The sequence below is a fragment of the Bacillus rossius genome, chromosome 13 (genome assembly GCF_032445375.1).
Source record: "Bacillus rossius redtenbacheri isolate Brsri chromosome 13, Brsri_v3, whole genome shotgun sequence".
In the NCBI taxonomy this organism is placed as follows: Eukaryota; Metazoa; Arthropoda; class Insecta; order Phasmatodea; family Bacillidae; genus Bacillus; species Bacillus rossius.
In genome coordinates this window covers 20,846,205-20,858,742 of record NC_086340.1, presented here as the reverse complement: position 1 = coordinate 20,858,742, position 12,538 = coordinate 20,846,205, and the positions used below count along the sequence as shown (strand labels likewise).

At 38.0% G+C, this 12,538-nt stretch overlaps 1 protein-coding gene across 1 annotated transcript; it reads right to left on the bottom strand.

Annotated features, from left to right (window-relative positions):
- Positions 1–1,545: 1,545 nt before the first annotated feature.
- On the bottom strand, positions 1,546–12,065 carry LOC134538332 (zinc finger protein 184-like). The gene is made up of 5 exons (XM_063379553.1): positions 11,829–12,065; positions 10,791–11,020; positions 9,993–10,246; positions 5,773–5,969; positions 1,546–3,481 (listed from the first exon to the last, which is right to left on the bottom strand). The coding sequence occupies exons 1-5, from the start codon at positions 11,918–11,920 to the stop codon at positions 1,723–1,725; spliced, it is 2,532 nt and encodes an 843-aa protein (XP_063235623.1). The 5' UTR covers positions 11,921–12,065; the 3' UTR covers positions 1,546–1,722.
- Between the last annotated feature and the right edge of the window lie 473 nt (positions 12,066–12,538).

Below are 12,538 nucleotides of genomic sequence, written 5' to 3'. Positions count from 1 at the left end.
TCATTACAGCTTCTTATTTGTTGCACTTCAATGTAGATTTTCAATTTCGGTGCCCCTCGGTTATCTTTAAGGTCATCATGATGTACTACCACGAACACAGATCATGCTGTGGTCAGATTCTGAACCTGAGAAAACATAAAGCAGAAAAGTACAATTGTAAACTCGTCATGGGGCAGGCCTTCCAGTGAACTTTCCACTGCACACAATATTGTTAATCACCAAAAAATATCCTGATGAAACTATATATCATTACAAAGAAATCCAAACCGACTAGTAGTATGCTAGAAACTCTACTTCAGGACAGATGCCTCTTTGTTAGTCTTCAGGGTAAAAACCATCCCATGAAGGAATCAGAAAACTGACTTAGCCCAATAAATGTCCCAGCTCTGATTCTGAACAATATGTAGGTACTTGAATGATATATGTCTAGAAAACCTTAAATATTTTGTATGTGCTGATCACATAGTTGTGGCAACACTGAGAAAACACTTCAAGGATTTAGAAGCAAAAGTGACGTAGGCATTAATAAACTTTACGATCTTGAGTGCATCTTATTGTACAAAAAACATAGTAGTGGAATGCATTGGACTGATATCTGTCGAGAAGATAGATTCCTTTATTGAGATAGTCCCCAGATGTTAGGAGGAGATTAGATGCTGAGGATGAGAGGAAAAAGGCAATTCAAGGACCCCAGGTACCCCTCCTATGAACATCAGCTGGAGAAAAGTCATTTTGATTCCCGGAGAAGCTTTTCTTGTAGAAAAACAGAACTGGGAGAGTCTCTGAAACAAGTTGCATCAACCTGTGGAGGAATCAAGTATGGAATGTCTGTACTAACAGTAGGAAGAGTCAGCAGCAGACTACCACTTACAGCACAAACTGTGCAAGATAGTAAATCAGCTCACGATGGACTTGACATGTTGTAAAGCAAATTCCTGTGGATAGGGAATGGTCGAATAGGATAAGTGTAATTGCGGAGAGATTCAGGACTTGGCTTACATGCTGAAGTGACAAGAGATTCAATCAGGCCCCTTGCACAATTGAATATTTGCTTCTATAAAATTAAAATTAAAAGCTACTGCCCCAAATAATCTTAGCAATTTTTACAAAATATTCACACACATTAAGAAATAAAAAAATCACTACAGTGCCACATCAGCAAACACCTTCCGAGAACAACAGATGAAGATATTTAGCCACATCATATTGTTATGCCTGAAGAGGGCAGCTCCTCATGCTGTGTGTAGAATTCAAACCAACAAAAAAACATTTCTGCACCCAATGACGCATCAATGTTGTGAAGTTCCACTACACAATATATTTGTTTTTGTAACATAATGATTAAAATTTACTAAAATACCTATTGCCCAATATGATCCAAAAAATTTTTCTACATATTTTCATCACATAAAACATGATTAGAGTCTGCTTTCCAGAGAATAAATTCGAACTCATGCTATCTGTCATTAGTTTTATCATAATAACATTTAATGAGGTAATTGATTGTTTCACACTGTGGCAATGTATGTAAATGAAACACACATCACAAAAGAACCAGAGTTTTATTTAAAAAGAAAACTGGTTATTATTTTGTAATTTAATTTACTCTACCCAATAAAACATCTATAAGCATAGTATCAGAAATTAATATTATAATAAATCATAACAAAAATTAAGGGGAATATCATTAACTATAAACAGTGCTGAATAAAACTCCAAAAATCACTGAATTTCTGTTTGTACTTCCACAATGGGCATATTTATTAGAAATTCATTTGTGATTTCTGTATCGCTGAGAGCAAAATCTGTAATCTGATCCATCTCTAACACTAACTCATCTCCCTGATCCTTGTTCGCAGGCGGCAAATGATCTTGTTTATGAGTTTTTGTGTGTTTCAACATGTCTCCCTTCTGGGCGAAGCAGCGACCACACAAAGGACACACGTGGGGCTTTTCTCCGGTGTGAGTTCGCTTGTGCACAATGAGCGACTGCAAGCGCTTGAACCTCCTCTCGCAATACGGGCAAGCGTACGGGAATTCGTCCCGGTGCAGCCCCGCGTGCTGTTTGAGAGTGTACGGACTACGGAACGACTTGTTGCACACCCCGCAAACGTACGGCCGCTCCCCCGTGTGGATCCGCACGTGGACACGATACGGCTCGAGGGCTATGAACCTTTTGCCGCAAGTTTCGCAGTCAAATGGTTTTTTCTCGCCCGTGTGCTTCGCGATGTGGTACTTGAGCGTGAGCTCCGACCTCATTTTCTTGCCACAAACGGAGCATTCGAACAGCGTGTCCAGGTTCGACTGGTCTAGTTCCTCCTTACGCAGATGACGTTTCTTGTGCTGGTTCAGGTTGCCGAGCCGATTGAAGCACGACCCGCACTCATCACACTTGAACGGCTTCACTCCAGAGTGACTCAGTTTGTGCTGCTTCACAAGTGCCATGCTGTAGAACGCTCTGCTGCAAACATCGCATTTGAAATTTTTCTCAACAGAATGCATGACCACGTGCTTTGACAGCGACGCATCGTCTTTGAATTTCTTGCCACACGAGCTGCAGGTACACGGGCGCTCGCTGGAATGTGTCCGCAGGTGAACCTTCAGGCTTTGGGCGTTGGACAAAACTTTACCGCACAGGTAGCACAAGACGCATCTGTTCTGGGAATGAGTTCGCTTGTGTCTCCAAAGATAGTGTCTCGAGTTGAAAACTTTACTGCACACATTGCACGCAACCGCTTGAGACTTGGTGTGAAGGAGCTTATGTCTACGCAATTCTTTCTTGAAGTGGAACTTAGCATCACAAAGCGAACAGGAATAAGGTTTTTCATTTGTGTGCAGTCGAAGATGATCTAACAACTGACTCTTGGCAGTAAAACGAGCACCACAGTATAAGCAGATGATAGCCTTCAGAACATGGCAATCACGCATGTGCTTCTTCAGTGATCGCTGACCGATGAATCCTTGTCCACAAAGTTTGCAAGTAGTCATCTCTTGTTTGTCCGTATTGGAGACTGTACCCTGTTCTGAACTAACATCAACTTTAAAGTTATCTCCTGTATTTTTAATCTTTGCTTTCCCTTCAACAACATGTTCCGAGATTTCATGAAACAACAACTTGCTCTTTTCCGAGAAATTTAAACCACATTTTTTACAACTGTAGGTCTTTGTCAGAAGAGTCGTTTCAGAAGCGGCTGCACTCAAAGTATCATTTTCCACATCTGACTTCCTAAGAAAACTGTCTTGTTCCAGATGCACACTTACAAACTGCACCAAATCACCCTCTAAATAGTTCCCGCTGTCGTCTACACTCGGACTTAAACACTCGTCACGGACTTCACAATCCAGCTGGTCTTTGGATAGTACTTCAAATTCTCCCCCGTCAAATACATTGTCACCTGACGTAGCCATTTCCAGCTCCTGCTCTTTGTTTTTCTTTCGTAACATGAACACCTTATTACATCTTCCAACTGCAGGTGATGATCTAGAAAGAAAAAAGAAAACTTACATTAAAATGCACAAAACTTCAGAAAAACAAAACAGTACTACCCACTGATTTAATTATGGCTGAACTAGAATTAAAATATTGCTTGAGGAAAACTTTTGACAGGAATGTCAAAATCTCGTTTAGAGCAAAAGATAGGCATAGTAGAAGAGATTTTAGCACTAAAATATTAAATAAAATATGCATTAGCGTACAAGTAAAATATTTATGTCCTATATAATTTATCTTCAGTGATTATTAATTAGTATATGCTACAGAATAAAAATGATATGATTATTTTTATGCTTATTTATTGAACAGTTATGGTCTCTTGAGTACAACTATATTTAATGTACATATTTTTTCAAAATTCTGAAATTTATAAGTACTGAAAATGAATGTAATAATTTTTTAAGTGTAGTATGGTTCCTATTAAAACAAATCTCAGATGTTCAAAAGTAATAACTAATTAAAATAAAAGAAGAAGAAAAACATGATAGCAATTCAATATAAGCAAGGTGCATCTGACACCAAAAGGTGTTTTACAGTTTACATGCCAAAATTAATCATGGATCACTGACTTCAACCAAGCAGGCAAACTCCAGCAAGTGAATGATAAACAAAAGCAAGTGAGAGATCAAGAGGACGGCACGAGAACAGATAAGCAGCAGACAGCTGCAAGCAGCTTGCAGAAGTGAACAGGCATACTGAGTGAACAGCAAGAAGAGACTGAAGTTTGGGATCAGAGTTAGTGTTTCGTAAGTCTGTGCATATAAATTAATGTAAAAATCAGCAAAAAATATGCTAGTTAATCTGTTCAATATTTTGCGCCTGGCAAGAGAGTATCGCTGTATAAGGATAATCCAAACACTATTTGAAATGGAAATGAGCGCAAGCACACGCGGCTGGTTTATCGTGGCTGTTTTTGAAATGCAAAATGTTTTATTATTCTGCAGGCGGAGTGCTGGTCGCAGTGAGGAATGTAGCAACTAGCATTCAGTGGTTGTGCGCACACGAGTGGCTGAATAACTGCTTTCAGCACGTATTAATAGAACATATAGTCACCTTCTGTTTGAAATTTGTTTTTGCAAATTTAACAAAATATCCACACACATTAAGAAAGAAACAAATCACTGCAGTGCCACATAGGCTAACACCTTCCGAGAACAACAGATGAAGATATTTAAGTCAGATCTTTCAGCCACATCATAATGTTATTCCCGTTCATGCGCTCAGTCACCATTTTTTCGGTGGAAATTTCACCGCCACAGCCGATCATCGTACTGTTAAAAAAACAGACCGTGTGCACCCCGCCCAAGTTTCAACTTAAGCTCAGGTTCACCTCAAACACTGCATAGTTGCATTTGAATGTCATTCTCATCAGTTTCGTTTAACAAAAATATTAATAGAGGTGTTAATTTTCATAAGTATTACATGTTAAGTTTTGTTGCGAGCCTCATCTACAGATGCATGCTTCACACTATCTGTTATTTGTAAAACGTCAGGCAAGCACTAGCATTATTATTACTCTCTAATACAGTGGTTCTCAAAGAGCGCACCAGGGGGCAGATTTCCGGGAGCGCCCTATAGTATTCCAGAGAAATAACGGTTCAGATTTAAAAATTAAAATATGCAGTTACTCTACTATACCATTTCATTACAGATATTCTGCTCTTTTTGCTAACAATTAATTACGTGTTATTTGAATGTCTATACAGGTTTTACTCAAACAGCGATTTAGTATAGTACCGTCCTGTAGTTGCTCTTTACTGTTTATAGACAAGCCTTGAGTTGGCCATCAGTATATATCTGTGAGGCATTAATTACTATAGAATTTTTCTCAGAAATCTGTATATTGCCCACCTACAAATATTTGTAGGATTTTAAATGTGAAAAGTTTGAGAACCACTATAAAAGTTCATTTTCTGCTTTGTTTTTTTCCCACTACTAGCAAAGCATACAATTATACTTCTAAAGTCATATTTTAAATAATATTTCTTCATGAAATGAAACTAGCAAAGAACTAGAAAGATCAACAATGAGAGTCAAGCAGACCACAGAGAATCAAATACCACACCAGTTAAGCAGAGACAGTAAAACTCATTTGAGAAGTTCCTCAAAGAAATTGAAATTTCACTTTAGGTATTAACAAGTAAAAACTTCTTAAAGGGGTTTAGTTACAGTCTGTTAATAGGTGAAGTGCAAAACAAACTATTTAAACTTATTTAGCATGGAAAACCTTTCAAGTGGGGGACTTAAAGAAATATTGAGTTTCATGGTGAAACACTTACTCGTTATTTTTACTGCTTTCAGCAAGCATGTAACTGCTATCTCCATCCGAAGGCATAAATGTTACTGGTTTTGCTAATGATAATTCTCTCAGCTTTGTGTCAGCTGCAATAAAAGAAGAAACTGTTTCTTCGCAATAATTAAGTTTCTCAATGCACGATTCGCAGCTGTAGTGTGGAAGGCCATCTCCCATCCACGCCTGCAACATAATGAGCAATGATTCTCAAGGTTAAAACTGAATGAATGAAGTTCCAGGTTTCTTGCAGTATGAGCATCTGCTACAGCCACACACAAACCTCTGATTCTTATAAAACTAAACTAGAAACTCAAAATGTTACACATTTCTTAAAAATTAAATCTATGATTCATACACATAGCCAACCTCCACAGTTCAATTGGTTAGGGCCAACTGCGGTGCAAGAAATTCTGGGTTAAAATCCTCGGTGAAGCAATGATGTGTTTAGGTTTATGAATTGTAAGATTAATTTAAGTTTAGTTTGTACGCCAATTATTCTAAAGCATAAAACAGCGTCATTAAAAAGCCTGATTGAAAGAAAAAATCAATGTCATTTAAATATTCCTTTAATTTGGTCTCACACACAAAGTATGTACAATAATCAAATTTAGACACTGAAAATTTAAAAGCAAAGAGAATAAATAAAAATGAAATATTTCACTGGCTCTAATTGAAATGGGAATGAATAGCAGGTACATATAACTGTCCAGCTTTGACATCATATGAGTTATGTACAAAGCAGGCTGGGCATGTATGCTTCGACACAGTTCACTCGGTGCTAAGTATTCCTGGTACTACCCTAAAAAATACAAAGGAAAAATGATAATTACACTGCCATAAAATGCATAAAATTAAGTGGTGAGTAAAATTATTTAGACACATTCCTGCATTTTTCCCACAAGAAAAGAAGACTATGATAATTGGGTTAGAGTCAGAGCTGTAGAATGTTATGCTGCTCAGTTAATCTTCATTGGGACAGAAAGAATGTTATGAATGGAAAAAAATATTATATTACAGGTAAAAAATAATGATTCTTGTTCTTTAGAGAAAATTGATTTTTACATCATATTTAGTAGCAGATAATTTTAAAGAGAATAATATTTATGAGCAAAAATAGAAAAAAAACAGCAATGACTACAACAACAAAGACTTAATAAAAAAAAAATAGAAAAACTGTATGACAATATATGATACATGCTCAAAAAAATAAAATATAGGACATATAGGGCAAGAGAGAATACTGTTCAAAAATGCTCTCCTCTTCAATTCATGAAGCAACTGCCCATTTCTCTAACAGATATCAAACTACTCAACTACCAGTAACTTAAACAGAGAGAAAATCAGTAAGTTTCTGGCTTCAAATGCATCAGCTATACTGTCTATGACGTCCACAATGAAACAGCGGAAAAGGCCTCCTTGTTACCGGAAGAAGTTCACAAGTCACTGCAACCGAACGGTTCTACTTGTGGGTAACGTCTGCACTTCGCTCACTCAGGAGGTGCGAGAGGCGCAGACGGGGCGGGTGGCCCGGAATCGTGAACTTCAATACCAGGTTTCGTGATGTAACATTATGACTAAGGTCATTCATAACAAAACACACATGTGATTCACAAAGAATTACATGAACTTGTAATATATATGGCGAAACCAGTGGCGTCTCGTCAGGGCAAGCAAGGCAAGCAGTGCTTGCCCAGGCAGTTTCCAGACATTGTATTTTTTAAATAAATATTTTATTCAGAATAGTATTTTACTTTGACTCGTGCAGTTAGGTGTATGTATTTTTTACACTATCTTCTTGGGACCCAATACTGTGCGCTGTGCGCTATAAAAAAAGAACTCGTTGACACAAAAACATGCTGTTTTAGAAGCGTTGCTAGGTTTAGAAGCTCTGGTAGGATCGCTTTCAGCAAGAAGGCTGCCGCAGTAGTTTCCTTTCGGAAGGGGGGTGGCATGGTACAAAGGTTCAGGGAGGGGATTGGCTGGAAAAATACGCGGTAGAAGCTACGAAGGTAACGCTTCCTTGCCGAACTGGAGCGAACATGGCCGAAGCAGACGGTGGAATTTTTCCGCCGACTGCTTCGGCTATGTCCGGTACAGTTCGGCACGGCAGGTGGCGATGTCGCGTTTCAGTCGGCGGTCGTCTTTCGGGGCGCGCGCATCTCTCCCGCGGGCTGTTGGCTGGCAGTGCGTGGGGGATTTGTGTGGGCGTACGATGATACTACACTCCCACTTAGTATATAAGTAATGTAGAGTAGGTATTTTACTATCAGAATAATGTAAGTCAATCATTATTTTTCAAAAATAATGTATTTAAAAAAATGTCAATTTTTCTACCTGTGGAATAGTCAATGTTCAGTTAAGAAAACTACTTAAATAGCACCATTTTGTACCTTGAAATCCATATTTTCCCGGCGGAGGGCCCCCAGACCCCCCCCCCCCCCCCACAACCTCATCATGTTTTGGTGTGAACGGAGTTATTGCTTCCCCTCATGTAAACCTCACGCCTCGCCACTGGGCGAAACAAACTAATTAAAAATAGCAGAACAAAAAAAAATGTTTTTAGAAAAGTCAAATATCCAAGATACCTATATATGTGACATTTTTTTAATGCAAAAAGTATTTCTGTTCAGTAAGTTGGGGGTCACTTGCTAAAACCGCATGCAACGAAAACATGTCGCCTCGGTGATGACTGTAGCTCTGTGACTACGTGCCAAGAGCTGTTCATTTAATATATAGTTGAGAAGAGCGAAGTAGCCACTACTCTCGGCCTGTGACTCATGCAGCTAGATGGCGCCAGAGCCGCGTGGCACACGTCGCAGTTTGGGCTAAAAATTGATGCTTACAGGGCTTTCATTTGCTCGTAACTCGTCAGCACGTGTACAGATTAAGACGGAAGTGGTCGCGTTATTTCGAATTCGTGGGCCTCTTAACGAAGTCAAATATAAATATGATTAATGATAAGTCCCCATCAATAGTTATGGTGGATTTAACTAGATTAATTCAGCAATGACACCTCCTATACGTACCATTATGCATCAGAAACAGCGAGAAGTGGTGAAAAGAGAAGAGAGGAGACCGAGGGACCCCGATCACTGCCAGCCACCTCGACTTACCTGTGTGCCCTCTGCCGTGCATCTCATCGAGCCACGCATGAGGTGTTTCACGGGAATCACTGCGGTGGCGTATCTCACACACCCTAAGTTTTTTTGCTTTGTTTTGCAATTTTATTTGTTACAAATAAGATTTTACTAGAAATTAAAGGTTTCATGTGATTGTTTGTGAACTACATGTTTTGTTATGCATGGCTTTAGCAAGGAGCATACACACAATTTCATCTCTGGTTGGGGAGAGGGAAGGAACAGAAACACTTTGCCTGCTGTTAGCTTTCAAATTCCTTTCGTTGTTAAGAATGATAGATTATTAGGATTTTGGAAAAGGAGGAGGGGGGATATTCCCCTTGTTCACCCCTTCTTCAAGGCATATGCCTCTGACCGTAGTCAACCGGTGACATTATGAGACACAGTATTGAAATTTGCAATTCCAGGCCACCTGCACCTCATAAAATTAATCGGCAAGTTATGAATTGCTATAATGATTTATATTTTACAAAAAAAATACATATATATATATATATATTTTTTTTTTTCATTAGCATTAATGCATTTAGAGGGTAATATAATATTTACACTCTTTGTACTATTTTCGACAACTACAAATATTTTTCCTCCACTTCTTTGGGTGCAGAAGCAACAAATCACTTTGTTTTCAAGAGAATATTTTGTATATACTGTCTAAGGAAATATATGGTTGATACTCACGCTGAAAAACTATGCTGCCAAAAATTTAAAAACTTCAGACTTCAATCCCACACCAAGGACATACCAGATCACATTTTTTACACGATGACTGCACTTCAATATAATTTTAACAGAAATACCAAAAATAATTTATTCAAACTGCAGTGATATTTGAAACCATTTGTAATAGCTCATCTTTAGCAAGAAACGATCAGGGTTGACAAATGGCTGAATACACCTGAAAACATCCAAACGAAAGCGATTCGATCGAAGCTAAATTACAGAATGTGTCGAACTGATGAATGCCAGATTAAAAATAGCAGATAGTATTTCAGTCTATTTTTGACTATATTTATATTTAAAAAAACTTACAATAAAATAATTAAAAATACCTAATGATTATACTCACACTCTTTCTTAGAAATCTGTTAATTTTTTTAATGATATCAGAATGTTGACTAGAAAAAATGTTTATCAGCTTTGCTTCTTGGACAAGGCAGGCACACAGCCGACACATCTTGTGACATCCCACAGATGTCGACACCTCGAACTGGTGAGGCTGCGGAAGTGGACTTACTTTGTCTTCACTTGTAACATTTTTACTCTTCTGTGACTCAAACTTAGCTTTCTTTATAGCTATGAAACGAGGGATGCTCCAAGAACCTAAAAAGCAACGAATCAACAACACGTTTATTCTTCCAAAATAACGCTGCAATAAGAACTCCTCTCAAATGACAAATGTGACACAAAAATGCATGAACAATGTAGTTAACGTATGTTCTGGCATATGTATAATGACTTAGCATTACTGCTATTACCTACTTGCCCAAAAACCTCTAGCTGAATCTTACAATGACAACTAAGAACTAAGGTTGATACAAATAACAAAACAATACCAAGCATTAAATATTTGGTGTGTGAATCATGTATGTATACTAATCTTCAAAATCATTTCTTTAAGCAATAATTATGACTTTTGGCAAGGTGAAACAAAACAATAGTCAAGAAACTACAGTTAAAGCGCAAGAGATATTTTTTTGGTAATTTTTTGTTTGATACTGAATTCTTAGTGTGGATGTCTTAAACATTTACTAACATTTATTTTGTATAATTTTACACATTTTTTTTGTATAAGATTTCAAATTCTGACGTTTTTGAAGAGTTTCCTCCAATGCAAACTTTGAAAATAAGAAGCAAAAATGCTCACCTTTGCTTGAGACGTAATTCTTCTTTAGCGATTTTGGAATGAATTCCCGCAAATTGTTGTGAAATATAGTCGGAACTGGTTCAGAGTTGCGCACGAAAGCGGTCTTGAATTGTGGGTTCAGGAACCAACGAGTTTCGAAATGATCGGCGCACAGTCGAGCATTGGCCAGCTTCTCTGGGGGCAGCTCCAGGAGATCAGGTCTGCCACACCTCTCAGCCCACAAACGACACCTACGACCAACCAGCAACAACACAGTTCAGTTTAAACGTGCTTGAAAACAAAAGTATAATGCTATCAAGCAGCGTTCCTAACTCATTCCGGGTCGTCAAGCAGGAGGGGCAGGGGAAACAAAATCCCTGGGGACTGGCACCAGAAGGGACTGGTTTGAGTTTAGAAATTTTTTTTCTAGGACAAAAATTTAGAAGTCTACTGTTAAAAGGTGCAGTGCAGAGTGGCGAGGTGGGTTATGGGTATGTGGTGAAGAAGGGAACGGGAAGAGGGGTAAATGCATAGTCCGACTGAGATGATTGAGTGGTGGTGGGAAACATTACAGAGGGGAGAAGGGTGGAAAGAATAGTAAGGCTGAGAGGGGATGGGGACAGCTGAGAACTAGGTACACATAGATGGGTATAAGGGGTGGAGAGATCACGAGTGGAAGCTCCAAAGAGTATGGAGGTGAACGGCAAGAGGGAGGGAGTGGAATGGTTTGGAGGGAATGCTGAGAGATACAAGAGATCTGAGGAGATGACAAGGCAGATCAGGAAGGAGGGAGGGGTTGAAAGAAAGGAGAGGAATTCGAATTCTCGCCACCACCTCAAAGCCCAATTGTGAGTGTAACAAATCAATCACTGAAAAATTCATAAAAAAATATTTGCCAGTCTAAAAAATCAGCCCTTGTTTTACATCCAGTATACCAGGCCAACAAGGGTGGTTGTGTTAACAATTCTATACTACAACACATGTTTTTTCATTAAACAGTATTCTTGCACGTGAGACACATCACAATATTGATAAATAAATGAAGCAAATTGCCCTAACATTTCTTTGTCTTTTGGGAATTTGAAAAATTTCAAGGTAGGTTTGCACGATGTTGTATTGAAACAGGTTTTCGCAGCACATCTTTTACTCATCGTCAGTAAAACATATAGAAATTATTTCTTGTCAAATTTTAGACAAAATACATGAACAAAACCGAACGTGATTACGTATTTCAAACTTTTTAATACAAGTCGTTCCGAAATCAACTATATATACGTTATACTTTCAACAAAGCGTAGAAAAAACTGGGGTGCGTTCCATTCCATCACTGTAGTAGAGTAATTTTATTATTCAATTAATTTATTTTGTTTCAAAAATCTGAAGCTCGCATATAGAAACTGTACAATTATCAAACTTTGGTTGGTTTGAATAGAGGTGGAAGAAGTGAGATGATGGGGAATATTTTTTAAAGTCGCTGAAAGAAAAGTGTTTCAGGATTCTTGGCAGTGATGCTATAAATAATAATATACAGCTATTACATGGGGAAGAAATCGTTCAGGATTCTATGCAGTGATGCTATAAACTAAACAGTACTTTAATACTGCATATAACATAATGATATAAAAAATGAACATGATATACACAATAATTTACAGATAATTGAGAAATATCTTTGAGAATTACCCGCGTGTAATGGGTAAGTAAAATTGATCTAGTTATGGTAGTTATTTGACTTTTAACTACACTTTGTTTAATTTTTTTTTTAACTA

Bases quoted from the DNA above. Each gene is read 5' to 3' on its own strand.
- LOC134538332 (XM_063379553.1), bottom strand. From the start codon at position 11,920: ATGAGTAAAAGATGTGCTGCGAAAACCTGTTTCAATACAACATCGTGC. The intron at 10,247-10,790 runs GTGAGCATTTTT...GTTGCTTTTTAG, and splicing joins GAATTACGTCTCAAGCAAAG to GTTCTTGGAGCATCCCTCGT. The intron at 3,482-5,772 runs GTAAGTGTTTCA...TTTTCTTTCTAG, and splicing joins GAAAGCAGTAAAAATAACGA to ATCATCACCTGCAGTTGGAA.